This window comes from Salminus brasiliensis, chromosome 22 (genome assembly GCF_030463535.1).
Source record: "Salminus brasiliensis chromosome 22, fSalBra1.hap2, whole genome shotgun sequence".
Classification (NCBI taxonomy): Eukaryota; Metazoa; Chordata; class Actinopteri; order Characiformes; family Bryconidae; genus Salminus; species Salminus brasiliensis.
The window spans coordinates 31,966,005-31,985,940 of NC_132899.1; the positions used below are offsets into that span (position 1 = coordinate 31,966,005).

The window sequence follows — 19,936 nt, forward strand, 5'->3', positions numbered from 1 at the left end:
TGTTATAACTACTTGAAAGCTGTTACTCCAATAAATGTATAAATATATGTAACTAAAACACTGGCTGAAATATTTGTTGAATTTTTAAATATATGTAAAATATATAGTGTAAAAATGTATTCTGAAAAGCAGTGAATGAAGCACAGTACAACAAACGTACAGTAAATATGGATGTGGACATATATATATATGTATGGACATATATATGGACATTTTATTTGCAAAATAAAAGAAATATTAAATAGAAATATATATTCAAAACATATGTCTAAATATATTTATTTGTATATGTTGAAATGTATCCAAACATAAAGACAGACAATATATTTGAAATTAATATGTACAATGCATATGCAAATTTGAAATTGGCACAAAAAATATTGAATTGTCTAAAATATGTAAATTAAATGTTTGCAATATGTGTGCATATATATATATATATATATATATATATATATATATATATATATATAGTAATTTTTTAAGTATATAGTAGTTTTAATTTGTTAATCAAATTATCTGTGGTGTGTTTTATAAAATCTATTTTTACAAATTTTCTCTCTCTCTATATATATATATAATGCGGACAGGCTAGAAAATAATTAGAAATATATATATTGTGGACAGGCTAGAAAATAGTTAGAAATATACATATGTACAAATATATAAATATGCTGAATATATATACTGAATTATATATTTAAAAATACAGATTTTGTTTTTGTTTTTTTGCTCCTGGGCTCCCCTTACAGTCAAGAAGGCTGAATCCCAATTGCGTACTACACACTACTACTACTATAAGGTCTAAACTACATACTAACTTTAATGGGGCGAGTTGGGCTAGTTAGTACACAATCACAATCACAATGATTTTATTAACAGGAAGTGATGATGCATTGCTATGCTAACATACAACACTGCAAGTTCTCCAGCACTGCCGTTACGCTTGTATCGTTATCCATCATTTTTTCTAATTGGTTCAGACGTGAGTAGCTCCTCCTTGTCTGGATTGCATTGCATTGTAGGACAATGGCACCCATCTAAACCACACTCAAAAACCGACCAGTTGTACGTGTGTATTGTGGACATGTGAGTATTCTCAACTTTGACACTTTTTCTTATATTCACTCTACACCCTCCGAAACGGGTCAGTGTTACTAGGGTTAGTGCTTTGAGCCACCACTAAAGGACACAGTTTTCTGGACAAGCTAAGAGATACAGAAGCGTTACTAAAAGCTTAATGAGTTCAAATAGTGTCTGACCACTTGTCTGGGGTCTTCCTGTAATTTTGTACAATGAAAGTAGAATTAAAACGTACCAGTATTTACGATTTTCTACAGCAAACGGCTTTTGGGCAAAAGAGATGCTAGCATTTCTGCTACTGAGCGCTGACTGGTTGGCGAGCTGACGCTGGAGTTGTCTTCTAACTGGATTCGTAAAGCCTTAAAATGAGAAAATTATGCGTTTTTCATTATGAAAATCATCAAACACTTATAAACGTAAAAATTCGAACTCACTCTGGAGCGCCCTCTAGTGTCTGACAAACCCAAAAGACAATCTAACGTGGTAATTCTCCTCCTGTAAGTTCTCTGATATTACAGGATCTTACACAAGTATTACTTGGTTTTGCAGCGTTCGCATGTCCAGCGTTATCCCGTCGGTTCACCTAAACTACATAGTGCAGTGAGCAGCAGGAGAGCCGGGAGTAGCGATGTCGGCGGCCCTGTTTTCCCTATTACAAGTCAGTGGAGCGTCAACGTGATCTCACAAAAGTGGTGTGGAGCTGTGATGATGTTTGGATGGATTTATGTACGAAACTCAACCGGACAGTCATTTCACACGGCCATGTCCAGCCTCTCTTCATCATCCCTTGGAAGTGAACTGTTACTGTGTCTTTAAGGGTGATATATGCAAATATATCTGCTGTAATTGGCTGTCCGGTGTTGTTCCTGCATGAGTGGGCGGGGCTAATAGACGACTATTTTGTATATTGTATATTTTAATGACGTCAAAAAACAACAACAACAACAACAACAATCAGTTTAAGCTATTGATTTTCAGCAACAGATGCCATTCCTGCCATGAATATTTGTAAAAATTGTAATTGAAATGTATTATTACGATAATAATTATAACTGAAAAGACCGAACGTTTCAATCTGCTATATTTAAATAGTATTTAAACACGTATTATTACTTTAAAAAAAAAACTAAAAATAACAACAAACAATAAAACTAATGTTTATTTTAAAAAAATATTATTTTTTTTATTTTATATTTGTTTTAAAGGTCTTCAGCGCTCCACTCGGCTCGTCCCGCCTTCTCTTCGTCGCGATTGGTTACTACGTCTCGTCTAAGCGTTCTGATTGGTTTCTCCGGCCTCATCCGTATTCTGATTGGCTCTCTCCGTTGGCGGGAGGCTGTGCTGCACAGGTTTGAATTTTGAAAGCGGTGCGCGAGGTCGTTAGCCGGTAGTGGGGCAGTTAGCGGGGCAGTCAGGCAGCGCGAAGTCAGGCTCGGTTAAACAGGGCAAAAGTGGGTTTTTAGAGTTATTGACCTTCCTGCACGTTAGTAAAGTGTTACAAAATACTTCAGGAAGAGTTTTAGCCGTGTTTCTTTTATAGAGAGCGAGTTAACGGAGAGCTGAGGGGAATATGGCTGAGGCGGACGGAGTGCTGAAGGTAATAACCTGTGGCTCAGCTTCTGTTTCTATATTTGTGTCGTTTAATCGTGTCAAACTTTCAATTATATTCTATTTTTTTAATAAAACAACTTATTTATCCTCTCTGTTGTAGATAAAGCACTTATTTTATCGGCGCGTTACAACGTATTTGTAGCGAACTGAAGTTAGTTAGCCAGCCAGCTAACATTAGCTTTGTGCTAGCTAGCTAGCTAACTAGCTAACTTTAATAATTCTTTAAGTCATAATTTAACGAAATTCTACATTTCTAATGACCCCTATCTGCGTTTTGAACCTCAGACCCTTCATTAGGCCGCAAAAAGGATGCAACGGAAATGTGCGCATAAATTGACAAAAGTTTTGGGACACCTGTTCCTTCGTTCGTTCGTTTATTCATTCATTGTTCCTCCCGAAATCCTTCCAGGGTGTCACTTAGCCAGAGTTTAACTAGCTGTCTTGTTTTGGTTGGAGTAGCTATCCCTGCTTGATTAGTGTGCTGGTGTGCTGCAACCTGGATGCCTTCGTTAAAAGGGGTGTCCGCAAACATATGGACACATGGTGTGTGTGTGTGTGTGTGTGTGCAGTAGTTGACTGGGGTAGTGTAAAGTAGTGTAGTCCTGGCTGATGTTGTGATGGGCAGTTCCTGCTTAACTTTAGCCTTCTGTATTCCTTGTTTTGGAAAGCTGGATCTGTGTGGTCATCAGTTCACCGCCCTGTACCTCTGGCCATGTCAGCGGCTAGAGAGCGCCCAGCCTGTGAAATCTGCTGTGATGGGACCCAGCGTAGATAGCCACCAGCTTCAGGAGCTCTCCAGAATCCCACCAGTTACACCCCTCCTAAATCTGCTTTCCACCTACTCAGCGTCTGACTGCTTTACTCTTTCTCCTCTTTTCAGTCTTACTTTGAGAACAAGGCCCTGAGCAAGCCCAAGAAAGATGACAAGAGGCTTTCCGTGGAGCGGATCTACCAGAAGAAGACCCAGCTGGAGCACATTCTGCTCCGGCCCGACACCTACATCGGTTCTGTGGAGCCTCTCACGCAGGTGGGTCGACACACTGGGATCATGTGCTTTGGGGTTGGGGTTCATTGACTGGAGATTCTCGTTCCTTATAAGGTGCGACACCATAACGATGTCTGTTTTGGCCGCTGGGTCGGCGCACTGGCCGGCTTCTACTGTGGTTGGTGTGGCGCAACAGATAACGCCACTAGTTGCCACTGAGCTACCACACCATGTTGGAGACTGGGGTTCGAAGAGTCCTTGGGCAAGACTCCTAACACTACACTGGTATTACACCTCTGTAATACGAGTAACCTTGTAAGTCGCTCTGGATAAGAGCGTCAGCTAAATGCCATAAATGTAAATGTACTTAAGCTTGACGTTACCACGTAAACAGACAGTAAGAGCTGTATAATAAACCATATGACCAAAGTTGTGGTGCAAGAAAGTATCCATTGATTCTCAAGCACAGTATAAATTAGGGATGGGTGTGATATATAACATATGGGCTTATCTAGTGTCTGTACTTAAAGAACACTGACCGACTGCACTTTTCGTTTTGGGGAGCATAATTAATGTTTATTTAGATTAAGTGCAGCAGAGTTCTGTATTAAGGTATTTGAATAGGAGTGTTTAAGGATTTATCACGGATTTATTGTGTCTGCGTGTCAAAATATCGCAGTAAATATGATGTCTTGTATAAATTGTCTTTAAAGATGAGATTTTTTGATGCGTTCCTGAAATGTGATTGAAAAATCATCTCCTTGCAGTACAGTTGTATGTGGAATTGTAACCCCTGTATGGTGCTACTTATCGAGTCACCAGGTTCTTGCCCTGGACCACGGTTTTATTTATTAACACTATTTTCTTCTTCCCTCTTCAGCAAATGTGGGTGTTTGACGAGGACGTAGGGATGAACTGTCGGGACATCACGTTCGTGCCCGGCCTCTATAAGATCTTCGATGAAATCTTGGGTATGTTGATAAACCACTGTTGCAGGATATTGTAAGCAGTGGCGGAACTGATGAGGGATCATTTGCTTTGGGTTTGGGGTTCACTACGATTATAACTGAGGCTTAGGTTGATTGTACTGCTCTTACAGTCTACACTGTTTGTTCACTGAAGCACTTTGACAGATATGTTCTGATATTATTTGAATTACTACTAGATTCTCATTACTTACATATGATTATTTTTGTTGGGTGTGACACAATAATGGCATCTGGTTTTGGTGTTACCTAGAAAGGTTGTGCATTCCCACTAATTCTTATCTGGAAGAGTTCGTTAGTTGATGTATTTATTATAATCCGCTAATTATTATATAATTAGTTCATTTGCTTTGCAATGTCATTTGTTTTTGGCATGTATTATAATAGACGTTGATCATATCAGTGTGTTAATTATTACACAATAATTATGGGAATTATGAAGATCACGTAATAAACACATTGCATAATTTTTATGGAAGTGTTATGGTAAAATCAGGGCTGTGTGATGTAATCTGATGTGCGTGTAACAGCACAGGACTTATTTTTTTGTAATATCAGTGTTATGATTCATGGTGATGACAAACTGTCATATCTGCGTATTGTATCTTTAGTTTGGTTAATATCTGAACCTAATCCTGCTCTTTAATCTAATGATCGTTTTCTTTGACAGTCAACGCTGCGGATAACAAGCAGAGGGACAGCAGCATGAACTGCATCAAGATCAACGTTGACCCGTGAGTATTTGAGGTCGACCCTTTGTCTTGGCGCTTAGTATGAACATGTAAGGGTGATGTGTAGTTCTAGGCATGTCTGTCCGTACGCTGATCTGTCTGCCTGTCTGGGTCCCGCAGTGAGAACAACTCCATCAGTGTTTGGAACAACGGTAAGGGTATTCCTGTGGTGGAGCACAAAGTGGAGAAAGTCTTTGTGCCTGCGCTCATCTTCGGCCAGCTGCTGACATCCAGCAATTACGATGACGACCAGAAAAAGGTCACAGGTGAGGTGTTTGGGTTCCTCTCGATACATTCTGAGCAAAGTGGGTTGAACTGGCCGCTTCTACCCACAAAGTGCCAGGCTTTTAAAAGCTTTGTCCGTTTTTCACCCATTTTGGTTCGACATAGGTGGCCGAAATGGTTACGGTGCCAAGCTGTGTAACATCTTCAGCACCAAGTTCACCGTGGAGACCGCCTGTAAAGAGTCCAAGTCCTCCTTCAAGCAGGTGAGAAGTTTTTCGCTTGTGATGTACTTAAGGGGTTTTGAGAAGTTGAACCGGGTTCAGGGAGGCTGTGATGACTGACCCGCTCTTTCTGCAGACCTGGTTTGACAACATGGGCCGTGCTGGCGAGGCGAAGATCAAGCCGTTCAGCGGGGACGACTACACCTGCATCACTTTCCAGCCGGACCTGGCCAAGTTCAAAATGCAGACTCTAGACAGAGACACCGTGGCACTCATGACCAGACGAGCGTATGACATCGCTGGGTCTACCAAGGGTGTGCGCGTCGTCCTCAACGGCACCAGGCTCCCGGTGAGTAGTTCTCGGGTTAAACTGTCCCAGTCAGCGTTCAGTTAGCGGGATTATCTGCTTTTAATGGTGTTTTTGCTAATGCGTTTGGATTATGCAATTGTGTAATTGTCGTTTGTGCTGAGCTATTATTTAAGTTGTTGTAATAAAGACTGTGATGTTTAACAGCAGCAGCAGTTTGCATAATTGTCTTTGACTAATGACCAATCACTTGCTTTGTTCTACCACCTTTGCATTGCATGTTTTTAAAGACGCTCTCTGTAAAACTAGCTGCTGGCCACTTTAAGATAAGATAAGATAGTCCTTTATTAGTCCCGCAGTGGGGAAATTAGTCTTCATGCGTCCTTCACTGGACCAAGCATTCAGCTTAATTAGGTTGCAGACTCTGATCTGCACTGCCCTCTCGAGGGTTGTAGACTTCAGTGTCTTGGTTCTGCAGTATCTGCTAATATGTTTGTCAAAGTTCAAAGGTGCTCACACCTACCTTGTTTGGGCCACAACAAGATGGCAGGTGTCAAAGGTGTCTCTCAACCATGGTCCTCGGAAGGTGGCCTCGGTCTGGATCTTGGTTTGTTTATTTTATGGGTGGGTAGTGTGGTTTGGACTTGGGACCAAATATAGGAAGTTGAGGCAGTCTTTAGTGACCCATAAAACATCAAAATAAAAAAACTCAACTAGCTTTATGCTGAAATTGCAGAAACTAATGTGAGCACACGCCATGCAGCAGTACCTGTAACTGTAGCATAACCCTTCTTTATAAGCAAAGGTGTTTCTCTCATCCTGCTGCTTGATGCGTGTTCACTAGATTCTGGCAGGTAGGCAGAATTTGGCACAACTCTTCTCATTGACGATACACAAACGCTTCACCTTCTTTCTTTCAGGTGAACAGTTTCCGTAGTTACGTGGACCTGTATTTGAAGGATAAAGTGGATGAGACGGGCTCTCCTCTCACTGTAGTGCATGAGGCGGTGAACCCGCGCTGGGAAGTGTGCCTCACCATGAGCGAAAAGGGCTTCCAGCAAGTCAGTTTCGTCAACAGCATCGCTACCACAAAGGTACACCCTGTCCCGCGTGTGTCCAGTTGCAAATGAAGGTTATACCCATACCGTCTTTTTCCGTTCCATTTTGAAATATCTTAATTTGCTTGTCTTTTTTTAGGGTGGTAGACACACAGACTACGTGGCAGATCAGATCGTGTCGAAACTGATCGAGGTGGTGAAAAAGAAGAACAAAGCCGGCGTGACTGTCAAACCGTTCCAGGTAACGCAGTGCATTCAGGGTTCAGATTTTCTGCTTATGAGGATGAGTATTATGAGGGTTACTAATGTAACCTTGCCTAACATTAAGGTAACCTGAGCACCAGAAGAATGCAGTCCGTACACTTACAACCGTATTCTCCCTCAGGTCAAGAACCACATGTGGCTGTTTGTGAACTGCCTGATCGAGAATCCAAGCTTTGACTCTCAGACCAAAGAGAACATGACCCTGCAGCAGAAGAGCTTCGGATCTACCTGTTCCCTCAGCGACAAGTTCGTTAAGCAGGTTAGATGGATGCACATGCATGCACACATGATTATTTTTGCTTTTCTTTAGCTTTTTATTCATTTAATTTCAGTGCTTCACAAGAAATTGACTAAACTGAGTAAGAACGTCCTTTGCAGCCTTTCAAATATTCCTAAATATTTGACCAAAATGTAATTAGGTAGTCTGTTAAGTTACATAGAAATACTCGTGATCCTACATAGTACATATGGCACATAGCTCCAGGGGCCTGGCATTGTTGGGTTGAGCCCTCACTCCAGGTTCTCTCTGTGAGGACACATGGTAGATGAAGTGGCCATGCTACATGAGGGGTGTGTGGTACCCAGTGACTATCCCAGTTGGGCTTTCGGACATGCCTCTGACAAGGAAGAAATGGATGGATGGGTTTATTTAGTTAAAACACTTTTTCGAGATTCCACTTTAACCCACACATGGTTAATTTAACAGTATTTAATAGCTCCCCCAGGTGGACTGTCTACAAACCTTAATCACCCATGTGTGCCATCCATGTTGAGACTGCTAGAATTTGGCCTCCGACTTTAACCTGTGCTGTGAAAATGGACAGTGATTGTGAGCACTCATGTCAGGAGCGGTGGGTAGCTGCGGTGCCGTGGGACCAGCTCAAGGGCCCAACACATTGAGCCACCCCTGCCACTATGATTTATTAAAAAAAAACACCAGTAGCAAAAAAGACCCATAAATCTGGATCTGTGATCATAATTCCCACAGCAATTATTGCATATTTAAGCTTTCTTCGATATCCATACACACTGGAGTGCACTTCCTTTTTCAGTTTTTTCCATATAGGACCATTTTTACAGTGTTTTACCTGGATCCTTCTGTATTTCACATTTCAGTGTTTTCCCTCCTCCAACATGCCTGTTTGAACTCTGAATAAGCTCTTTAGGTCCCTTAATGAGATGGACTCGGTGTTCGTAGTGGAGTTTGACTAGAAGTTAGTAACAAGATTTGAGTCGAATGTCCTTTTCTCTGATTTTCTCACAGGCCAATGGTTGTGGTATTGTGGAGAGCGTAATGAACTGGGTGAAGTTTAAGGCTCAGACTCAGCTCAACAAGAAGTGCTCCGCCGTCAAACACACCAAGATCAAGGGAGTGCCTAAGCTGGATGACGCCAACGATGCAGGTAGGACCGTCCCAGTACTCAATAAGTATGCGTAATTACCCATCTTACATAATAGGGATGTCGGACGTACAGTTATCACCTGGGCGGTAAAGGTTTGTGTGCATGTTTGCTGTCTAGGTGGCAAGAACTCCGCCAGCTGCACGCTGATCCTCACCGAGGGAGATTCGGCCAAAACCCTGGCCGTGTCTGGACTGGGTGTAGTGGGCCGCGATCGCTACGGGGTCTTCCCCCTGAGGGGTAAAATGCTAAACGTGCGGGAGGCCTCTCATAAACAGGTCTGTCGACGCAAACGGTTCTTCTGGACTCAGACTTGCGCTTCGTTTCAGACTTGCCCCTCAACAGTTTGCACTGATGTATGTGTTGCAGATCATGGAGAATGTTGAGATCAATAACGTCATTAAGATCCTGGGTCTGCAGTACCGGAAGAACTACAGCGACCCCGAGTCGCTCAAGACGCTCCGATACGGAAAACTGATGATCATGACAGATCAGGTCAGCCTCTGGTTTGTGCAGTGTGTTATTGGGAAGTGTGTGCAGCGTCAGAGTGGGTTGTAATGCGTTTGTGTTGATTTATATCTCCTGCAGGATCAGGATGGGTCTCATATTAAAGGGCTTCTGATCAACTTCATCCACCATAACTGGCCATCGCTGCTGCACCACAACTTTCTGGAGGAGTTTATCACTCCCATCATTAAGGTGGGGATCAACATATATTGGCTGTATTCAACTGTCGTTGCCACCACTAGTAGTAGTAGTAGTAGTAGTAGTAGTAACCCCCCTCTCTTTTTCTTGTGACCGCAGGTGACCAATAAGAGCCAGGAGCTTTCTTTTTACAGTATCCCAGAGTTCTCTGAATGGAAAGAAAAGCAGAGCAACATCAAATCATGGAAAATCAAATACTACAAAGGTTTGTCCCAAACACCTGTGGTAGTACCTCGTCAAACGTAAGCAGACGATTTCTCTTAAATAGCAGTAGTCTTTGCTGTGTGTTTGTCTCAGGTGATGGGTTCAAAATTAAGTTGGGATATTAAGTTTCATTTCGCACTTGCATCCTATTGTTCCTGCTGGGAAGTTGATTGAGCTTGTCCCTCCTCTCCAGGTTTGGGTACCAGCACAGCCAAAGAGGCCAAGGAGTATTTCTCGGACATGGCGAGGCATCGCATCCCGTTTAAGTACTCCGGGCCTGCAGATGACGAGGCTATCACCCTGGTAAACAGCCTTTATTTGGATAATTTGACATAGCTGGACAGTTAAAGAGCAACGGCAGCAGCTTTTTAACCCATACTTTGTGGCTCTGGGGGGGGATTTAATCACGGTCAGGCTGTTTTGTGGACAAATGCTACTGGAGTAGCCATTAAGTTACTGCCCTGCCTGTTTTGCTGCATTTCCTGCTTTAAAACGCCCATATTAGCTCCGTAATGGGTTGCTAATGAGCACGGTAACATTAGCCGCATTAAACAACCACGGTAATAGCTGGAGTTAGCCTGCAGTGTGTCCACCTGGTGTCCTCTGTTTGGGCCAGCAGGCTCGTGTAACGCTGTGGACTATAGCAAGCCTAGCGCACAGCTCCTCATGCAGTCCAGTAGGGACTGTGGCGGATTTCTCAGTGTTGGCAAGGGCTTGAGATGGAATATGTTAGTTGGGCTAGAAGCAAGGAAAACACTAATGTGCCACTGATTCACATTAGTTTAAACTAATGCTATACTGAGACTTTTCTTAGATTCGTTGTCAAGCAGACATTATTTTTGTGAAGTCATATACTACCAAAAGAACGTCCACAACCAGCTACCAGACTCTCTTACATTTTTCAGTAATTCTGCTGGTACACCTGTATGCTCCTTTTCTGGTTCCTTACCCTTTGATTGTTTCTCTCCAGGCCTTTAGTAAGAAGAAAGTGGAGGAAAGAAAGGAGTGGCTCACCAGCTTCATGGTCAACAGACGCCAGCGAAGAGAGCATAACCTGCCGGAGGTCTGAACACAGACTGTGCCGATGATGGGAAATCTGTTTTCTTAATTTACACGGAATTGCATTTTTATGGGTTTGTGTGCTTTCTCTGTGTGATCAGGAGTACCTGTATGGTAAGGAGACGGCGTCCCTCACCTACCATGACTTCGTCAACAAGGAGCTGGTGCTGTTTTCCAACTCTGACAATGAGCGCTCCATCCCTTGCCTGGTGGACGGTGAGGCACACTTTACATTAGACGGCACACGTGTGTGTGTGTGTGTGTGTGTGTGTGTGTGTGTGTGTGTGCTGCCTTTATACGGCCAGTGAAAAGTTTAGAAATGACTCCATAGTCAGTAAATGTGGCAGAGTTCTGGCATTCCAGCAATCCAGCATATTTGTGGTTAATTGCCAGGTTTCCAAGTAGGGAAGCCTAGTACCTCCAAGATTGGCAATGTGGAACCCCCCTGATTTAGAGCTGTCAGTTCTATTGGGGTGGTTTACTTGATTATACAGGCAGTAGCAGGGTGTTTTGGTGGCAGGTGATCCGAGTGTTATTTTATGGAAGTTGAGCTTTGTGCTGTCTCAGGACTGGACGAGCTGATTTAGGTGAAGGATATAAAGAGTTGGTGTGTATCCATCAGGTCTGAAGCCAGGCCAGAGGAAGGTGTTGTTCTGCTGCTTCAAACGAAACGATAAGAGGGAGGTCAAAGTGGCTCAGCTGGCTGGTTCTGTGGCAGAGATGTCTGCCTACCACCATGGGGAGGTTTGTTTGCCTAATGATTTATTAGCATTAATATTAATTCTACATTTTTAGGTAACTTTCTTTGACCAAGTACATTTGTTGAATTTTTTTGGCTGCTAGATGTCATTGATGATGACCATCGTGGGCCTGGCGCAGAACTTCGTGGGCAGCAACAATCTGAACCTGCTTCAGCCTTTGGGTCAGTTTGGTACACGCCTACACGGAGGCAAAGACTCTGCCAGTCCCAGATACATCTTCACCATGCTCAGGTACTAATTTAGCAAATTTCCTTGTACTGTTTTAAAAGAATGAGCTGTATCTTCTGCTGTCCTTCTAAACCCAGCTGTGCTCCACCTCCTCACTGTCGATTTTGTCTCCTGTATTTCTGCAGCTCTCTCACCCGACTGCTGTTCCCTGCTGTGGACGATAACCTGCTCAAGTATAACTACGATGACAACATCAGGGTAGAGCCTGAGTGGTACATTCCCATCATCCCTGTGGTGCTGGCCAACGGCGCTGATGGCATCGGCACTGGCTGGGCCAGCCGCCTCCCCAACTATGACGTCCGAGAGATCGTTAACAACATCCGTCGAATGCTCAACGGTGACGAGCCGCTGCCTATGGTATGGGAAGATGGCCTGATTGTAGGGTCCAAACTGCCTACTAAGCCCAGTTGAGGGGTTGGATTTATTTATTTATTTTAATTTATGCAAAAGATCTCATAGACCTAGAATCCAATGACTTGGCTTAGATTTCAAGTGGGATCTTGGGTATAAACCCACACAAGCAGGTTCTCACAGGGTGTAAAGAAACAGTGGTGCCTAGTATGAGTCACACTGCCTGTTCTGTCCTGCACTTTGCTTATAGATCAAATGGTGGTATTTTAGCTTGTAGATAACACAATGGGTTAGGCCTCAGCTTTTCCCATTACGTTCTCACGAATTACAGTAATCCTTCCTAGGTAGCTATTATTCAACAGTCCACCAAAACTCTACTCTATCCATCTTAAAGGGTAGTTCTGAGGGGCAGAACCCAGAGGGAATGTAATCCTATGGAAAAGATTTGCATGTAGTAACTGGTGTTTGGTTTCACACGTACTGGACGTGCTCCTGTTTTGTACTGATAGTCTCCCAATATACTTATTGTGCATATGTTGTCATATTTCAAGGTCATTAATTAAAAAAAAAATAGTCCAGGTTGAGACACCTATTTCTAGGTTTCACAGACTGTATTTCCTTACCTGCATATTTTCTTTTGTCAGCTGCCCAGCTATAAGGGTTTCAAGGGAACCATTGAGGAGTTGACAACCAACCAGTACATGAACAGCGGAGAGGTGGCGATCATCGACTCCACCACTATCGAGATCTCGGAGTTGCCAGTGAAAACCTGGACTCAGGTCAGCAGAAACGATAAGCCATGTGTTGTGTCCGGTGTAGAACATGGTTTATTGAAAGCCTGTTGACTGACTAACTGTGTCCACCTCCCTCAGACGTACAAAGAGAACGTGCTGGAGGTGATGCTGAACGGCTCTGAGAAAGTCCCTGCCCTGATCACGGACTACAAGGAGTACCACACTGACTCCACGGTGCGCTTTGTGGTCAAAATGACTGAGGAGAGGCTCCAAGAGGCTGAGGCTGCAGGTCTGCACAAGGTCTTCAAACTGCAGAACCCGCTCACCTGCAACTCCATGGTAAGGACGAGGCCAAATGTAGACACCTACACACCATGTAGTAGAGCATCGTAACAGTTTTTGCTCCCCAAATATCCAAATCTTTTAAACATGCCCCTCAATGCAACTTATTTGTAAGGTTAACAAATGTCATCCAAACCTGTTAAAGCTACAGTAGTTGCTTTAAAAGGCAAAAAGGAGAACCATCATTGCTCCCTAGAGTTAACCTCACTCTGTAACTCCGGTGAAGTGTGCAGGACCATGCTCACGAGGACTGCCTAACCCAAGTTATTCGTATAACGTCCTGTAATACTCCACTGCCACATGCTGCTTTCACGTTCAGTGACTGTTCTGTGTATATATCAGCTTGTCCAGGAAAGCATGTGTGCAGCATGTTCTTTAGTGGAAGTTCAAAGTGCGAACTACACTTCCCAGCTGTAGGGGGGCCCCCAAGACCTAGAAATATTGCATAATGCTGCTTTAACACCAAATTAAACTGTATAGGCACATATGGGAACCACCTGCTCACTGTAACCCACTGTTTACCCCACCCCTTCAGGTGTTGTTTGACCATGTGGGCAGTTTAAAGAAGTATGAGGTGGTGCAGGACATCCTGAAGGACTTCTTTGAGCTGCGGTTGAAATACTACGTCCTGAGGAAGGACTGGCTGCTCGGCATGCTGGGAGCGGAGAGCTCCAAGCTGTCTAACCAGGCCCGTTTCATTCTCGAGAAAATTGAAGGCACTCTGGTCATCGGTGAGCAAGGACTCCAAGCCACCTTCTGTCCTATTAATTGATTTCTTTAGTTAATTGTATTCATCTTCTCATGTAATTCAGTGTCGTGTACTTTAGATATACTGGTCTGGCTGTAGAGTGTGGGGATGTTGAGTAAGTCTAAGCACAGCTAACTTGTCTTTGTGATTGATTGTGTTGTAGAAAATAAACCTAAGAAGGAGTTGATCCGCATGCTGCAGGAGATGGGTTACGACTCGGACCCTGTTAAAGCGTGGAAACAAGCCCAGGAGAAGGTATGATGTGAGGCACAGCTGTGTATAAGAAGTAGAGCTGGGCAATATGAGGATATTTTATCGTATCGTGATAATATACTTTTCTAATCATATGAAGGAGACTGTTGGTACTATAATAAACACTGATTAGCTGCAGGTTTCTAACTTTACTAACAGTGTAAGAGCAGCATATGTTATGTTGGAGTATAAATCACTGTATTCAGTACGGGAGAGGATCTTAATAGTAGTATATAAGAATCGCCCAGCTCTAAAAAGAAGTCTGTCTTTTGTGTACTAGCTCGCTTGCAGTCATATTAGTGGGATTTAGGGTGCAGACAACGAGGTAACGGAGTCACCTGTAAGTGGGTATGCATTAGAATAGCCAGTGCATGTGGACCCAGTAACTCCCAGATGGTTATTAGTGTTGGTGCTTTAATCAGTGTCCTTCTTTTCGTGCTGTAGGAGCAGGAGGAAGAGGCAGCAGTGGAGGATGAACAAAAGGAGGAACAGACCTCAGGACCGGACTATAACTACCTGCTCAGCATGCCCATGTGGTTCCTCACCAAGGAGAAGAAAGATGAGCTTTGCAAGCAGAGGGATGCCAAGGTAACAGTGGAGCGAGGTGGAACCTGTTCGCGCGTGGAGGAGAAACTCATTTCGCACGTTTCTAAACAGGATTGCTTTTCCTTTCTGTTTTAGCTCGGGGAGTTGAACCTGCTGAAGAAAAAGGCCCCTTCAGATTTGTGGAGGGAGGATCTAGCCGCGTTCACGGAGGAGCTGGAGGTAACGAGCACACCCAGAACCTCACACACTCCTGTTTTACTGAGTCCTTGAACACGTCTTCTGTTGGACTTTGGGCACAGCTTATTTTACTGAGCTTTACTGAGAAATCCTGCTTTGGCTTTTCTTCAATTGCTGGTTTTTATGGTTCAAAACATTAGTATTAAAGCTGAGCATTAGAAAATGCAGCAGTTTGCCCAGCGCTACTTTTTGATGCTGCTTATGTTTAACTGCAGCAAAGGCCATTTAACTATCAAAATATGGTTCTATGGTCTTGTTTAGATCGACCCTTAGCCAAAGGACCATCCCAAAACACTCTCTTCGCTGTTTATAGTCTATTGTACTTTTCCCCTTGAGTTCCCCTGGCCTAATTCATTGCTTTTTAAACCCAAAGCGTGTGGAGCAGGCTGAAAAGGATTCCTTGACCACGGTCACCCAGGTGAAGGGAAAAGGGGGCAGGGCCAAAGTGGTAAAGATGAAAGACGAGACCAGGCCGACCCCTCAAGGCCGCAGAGTCATCCCCCGCGTCACCAGCACCATGAAGGACCAGGCGGCCAAGAAGGCAGACAACAAGAAGGCAGGAGGCAGGAGAGGCGCGGTCAAGGTGTGTAAGAGAGTCCCGGTGACCCTTTATTTTTTCTTTTCTGAGAATACGTGCTTCTGCTGAAGTGTGGGTGAGGAGAATCCTACGCTGGTTAGGGATTAAGCTTGCTAATCCTCGATTCATTAAAATATACCTGGATCGGAATCGGCACATCCCTAGTGCCAACTGTGTCAATCTAGGGAACTGCTCGGGTACCTATTTGTTCCTGTGTTTGTGAATCTCCACAGTTGCTTACATCTCTCTTGCGTCTTTCTTTCTTCAGTCTGAGAGTGATGGAAGTGTAGTGATGAAGATGGAGTTTGAAGATGAGGACGCAGAGCCTCATGAGGTGGGGCTGGCTGCACGTCTTACCAAGAAGGGTAAAAAGGAGTCCACTAAAGAGAAAGGTATTGAATGCACGTACTGACCCATTAAACCCCCCCCCCCAAAATTTTAAAGCTGAAATGTAACTAATGGTTTTGCTATTTATTTATTTATAGCTAATAAACTTACTGAATTCAGTTCTAAAAGAAATACTCAGTCAGGGACTTTTGTCAGCACTATTTACTGTCAGTCTTTACTCTAATTTTCATGTTTAATGTTGCCTTTTTTGGAAACCCTGAGAGCTGAAAGCATTTTCTGTTTCAGCCTCCAAGTCAGGGAAGCAGACCACACTGCAGTTTAAACCTGTGAAGGAGAAGAAGAAAAACCCTTGGTCTGATGAGGAAGAGGAGGGGTTTTCTGCCTCCGACAAGTCAACAAGCCCAGTGGAAGTGGCCCCTAGAGAGAAATCGGGCAGAAAAGCTGCTGGTGAGGGCGTTTTCCACACGCTGGGACATGAAAAAGCTCCTGACACCCTCGGATTGACCTCTGCGTGTTTCCCTGAAGGCATTTGTTTGTTCTGCTGTGCTAAATTGAGAAAATCAGTGATCAAGCATGACATGATCAAACGTGGCCTATTATCGGCGCTGCCTTTGATCTGTAACATCTTACTGACTGACTGGATACAGCCAGCCTGCTGTTTTTAACTGCATACTGATTGCGCAGGTCTCCTGCTGATTATCTGTATTGGCTCTAGTTATGTGGAGTCAGCAAGTATGTAAATTCTGAGGGCGTTTTGTTGTATCTATTCCATTGAAAACCATTATTCCTTCATTCTGTTTATAGTAGAATAATTGTTTGCACTTATTTTGTCTCGTTTCAGCTGCTGTTAAATACAGCCTAGACGACAGCATGGAGGAGTCTGAGAACTGGGAAAGCTTGGGCAAAAAGAAAGCTCCGGTAATTGACAGCGATGATGATGATATGTTTGCTCCAGCTCCCACCGTTGATTCAGACAGTGAACAGGAGACTCCCTTCCAGCCACCACCGTGAGTTTTACCTCCATCTCTCTCCCACCCATCTTGCCTTTTCCTGTGTGCTCCAATGTGTGATAAAGCTACCAAAACTCCCTTTTAGGAAAAAAGCAGCAGCCAAACCTAAACCGAAGGAGAAAGAGGTCGTCACCAGCACGGATACCTGTAAGCACATTCACATACTTCAAATGGTAGAGTAGAGCCAAATAGTCCAGTACACTTAATCAGTCCTGAGACGTTTGCTTACTGGTGTTTTTGTGTGTTTCCAGCTGAAAGTGCTGCTCCGAAACCTGCAGCCAAGCCTAAAGAAAAGGCTGTGAAAAAAGCAGCAGATGGAGGCGCCAAGAAACCTGCAGCTAAGAAGACTGCTGCTGCCCCCAAGAAGAAAGGAACAACCGCTGGTACGTCCCCACACAGCCTCACACTCGCCCACACTTCTTTAGCAATGACTGCAGCGCTTCAAGCCACTTTATCGAAACGCTGATCTTAAAAGGCGTTACTACTTCCTAAGTTCATTCCGAATTGATGGAAGGCCATTAAGCGTTCCTTCAGTGCTCACGTTAACCCTGTAGGAGTTTGAATGACAGAATTTGCAAGCATTTTTTGTTCCCGTATGAAATAACTGAATATTAGGAGGACTTGCCTGCCTGAAGCTCCTCCTCTGTATCAAAAAACAAACACCAGAGCCACCAAAGATTCCAGCCCAGAGTTCTCACCTCTCTTACAGTATCTTCCTGGATTATATGTCGATGGCATGGGCTTGCAGACTTCTAGGCTTCTAGTTCTAGTCTCTCGAGTCAACACTCCATATCTGTGTTCTTGCAGCGGCACTATGCAGCTTTTTCTAACCTAAAATGACGACAGCTTCAGAATCCTGTTGATGCTTCACTGACTTATAAGGGGACAGTAGCGTCTCCAGTTGCTACTTCGGGCTCGGCCTGCTGCTAACTGCAGTATGTAACTTGTAAAATGGGCAGGAAATCGATTGTGAGGACACTACAGGATTTTACAGCGATTACGCTCTACCGCATCAGTCCACAGGGTTCTTTAATTTTCAGCGACTGCCCTTTGACTCTCAGCTTGTCCAGAAATGCTTGGGTAAGGGAGGTTTAAAGCTCAAATTACTCTTCCCGACACTAGGACGAGCCCAGCGTCTAGGAGTACCAATTCTCGTATAATGGTGCTTCAAGTCGAGCTCAAACAGCAGAAAACCTGATGTTTCCTAAACCTGATGCTCGTTTCTTAATAGACGTGAAGCAGCCATCCATCCTCGCCGCACTGTCCAAACCCTCTGCTAAACCAACCCCAGCCAAAAAGACTACTGTTGCAAGGGCGACCTCCAGCGATTCAGAGAGCTCCGCTCCTGCCCCGGCGGCCAAAAAAGCAGCCGTGCGCAAGAGGAAGGCTGCTCTGAGCAGCGAGGACTCGGACAGCGATTCTGACGGCGGAAACCTCATGGCCCGCCTCAAGGGCAAAGCCACTGCTGCAGGAAAGGTACGTCCTCACAGACCAGCTGCGCTGAAAACCTGGTCCTCGGACCATTGGGATGGATTTTTTTAACAGTCTTGTTTGTTTGTCTGACAAATAAGTCAAAGTATTTTCCTTTTCTCTCTCAGAAAAGTAAGTGGGAGAAGGACGATAGCTTCACGCTGGATGTGTCTTCGCCTCCTGTGGCCCCCAGGACGAAAACTGCACGCACCACAAAACCAGTCACCTATGCTCTGGATTCTGACTCTGACTTTTAGGTGGCTTTCCTCACCCTGTTAGTTATGATCTAGTGACATTTATTTTTAGTACTTGAGTTAGGGGGAACCTTGTCTGATCCTAGAGTGAACCTGTATTTTTACTGTTTTATTAACGGCCCCACACGGTTTTAAAGTGAGATTTTTTCTAATTCATCATTATAGAAGGTTTCTGAAGATATATTGTATTTGGTAAATCTTGAATTCTGATTTTCTGAAGTGTTTTTTTTTTTTTTTATACGACTGCTTCTTTGACTTTGTATGTTGTGCTGTCTTGTAAATATTTTCTATTGGCTTTTTCCACTTGAAAATATTCCTAAATAAACTTTGTCAATTGTATTTGTTTCTGCATCTTTCATATCTAAAATATGGGAGCCTGGGAGCTCCTGTAATTACAAACGCTGATGATACTTTAATATTGTCATTTTTTTTCTGTCTATCTAGCACACAGACAAATTAACTCATTCCCCAATGTGCTTTTAAAAGAGCCACAGGGAGGAGGTGCTGTAGAAGCTCACTGATCTGAAACCAGGTGGAGGAAAAACTGACAAGCCTGCTGTAGCGTAGTTCGACTGAAAGCCAGAACAAGCAAACCTGGATGATCCAGTTTAGTAACGGAGTCTGAAACCAGTGGAGAACCCTCATAAGACCTTTCCCTCGACTCTGCACTCTCAGATATGAGGCTTTATCCTCTAAACAGGTGGGGTTTGAGGCTCGGTTAGCTGGAACACAGCCTGTGCTGTGGTGTTTAGTCTGCTAGCTAACGTATCTAAGCCTTTTCTGTTCCTCCCAACACCGGTCGCTCTACTCCACTCTCAGGCACGTCAAGTTTTTATGGTCAGCACTTGTGCCGTTTAAGAGGCTAGCCTAGCGAGTGGCTACAGAACCAAACCCATGTACTTCCCGCAGCAGCAGCTCGAGTCGGAGCTTACATTTGCGGCATTTAGCAGACGCTCTTCTCCAGAGCGACTTACAAAAGTGCTTTGCTATTAAACCAAGAAAGACCTCAGCTAGTTTAAATAGACTAATAGTTCAAAGACCCTCTTAGTTTAAACTCTACTAAACAGTCAGTAAGGAGACCACTCTGCTATTCACCCAAGTCCTCTCAGAAGAGGAGGGTCTTCAGTCTGCGTTTGAGGACAGCGAGCGATTCTGCTGTTTGGACACCCAGGGGAAGCTCGTTCCACCACTTTGGTGCAGGACAGTAAAAAGTCTGGACGCTCGTCTTCCGTGGATCTT

At 43.9% G+C, this 19,936-nt stretch overlaps 1 protein-coding gene across 1 annotated transcript; it reads left to right on the forward strand.

Moving 5' to 3' along the window:
- The first annotated feature begins 2,481 nt into the window (after positions 1–2,481).
- On the forward strand, positions 2,482–18,929 carry top2a (DNA topoisomerase II alpha). Its single transcript, XM_072666993.1, has 35 exons — positions 2,482–2,680; positions 3,575–3,721; positions 4,560–4,650; positions 5,336–5,399; positions 5,517–5,662; positions 5,787–5,884; positions 5,979–6,191; positions 7,070–7,243; positions 7,347–7,448; positions 7,593–7,730; positions 8,736–8,874; positions 8,992–9,149; positions 9,241–9,366; positions 9,460–9,570; positions 9,676–9,781; positions 9,974–10,083; positions 10,751–10,843; positions 10,941–11,055; positions 11,462–11,583; positions 11,683–11,831; positions 11,954–12,185; positions 12,824–12,958; positions 13,052–13,252; positions 13,791–13,986; positions 14,167–14,258; positions 14,700–14,843; positions 14,937–15,020; positions 15,412–15,621; positions 15,884–16,007; positions 16,249–16,410; positions 16,805–16,970; positions 17,059–17,120; positions 17,225–17,356; positions 18,205–18,449; positions 18,572–18,929. The coding sequence occupies exons 1-35, from the start codon at positions 2,654–2,656 to the stop codon at positions 18,698–18,700; spliced, it is 4,743 nt and encodes a 1,580-aa protein (XP_072523094.1). The 5' UTR covers positions 2,482–2,653; the 3' UTR covers positions 18,701–18,929.
- The last annotated feature ends 1,007 nt before the right edge of the window (positions 18,930–19,936 follow it).

What these genes read in the sequence shown, in the direction of transcription:
- top2a (XM_072666993.1), top strand. Translation starts at nt 2,654, where the DNA reads ATGGCTGAGGCGGACGGAGTGCTGAAG. An exon ending in GCGACAAGTTCGTTAAGCAG is followed by an intron (nt 7,731 to 8,735) that starts GTTAGATGGATG and finishes ATTTTCTCACAG; the next exon opens with GCCAATGGTTGTGGTATTGT. An exon ending in CATCCCTTGCCTGGTGGACG is followed by an intron (nt 11,056 to 11,461) that starts GTGAGGCACACT and finishes TGTATCCATCAG; the next exon opens with GTCTGAAGCCAGGCCAGAGG.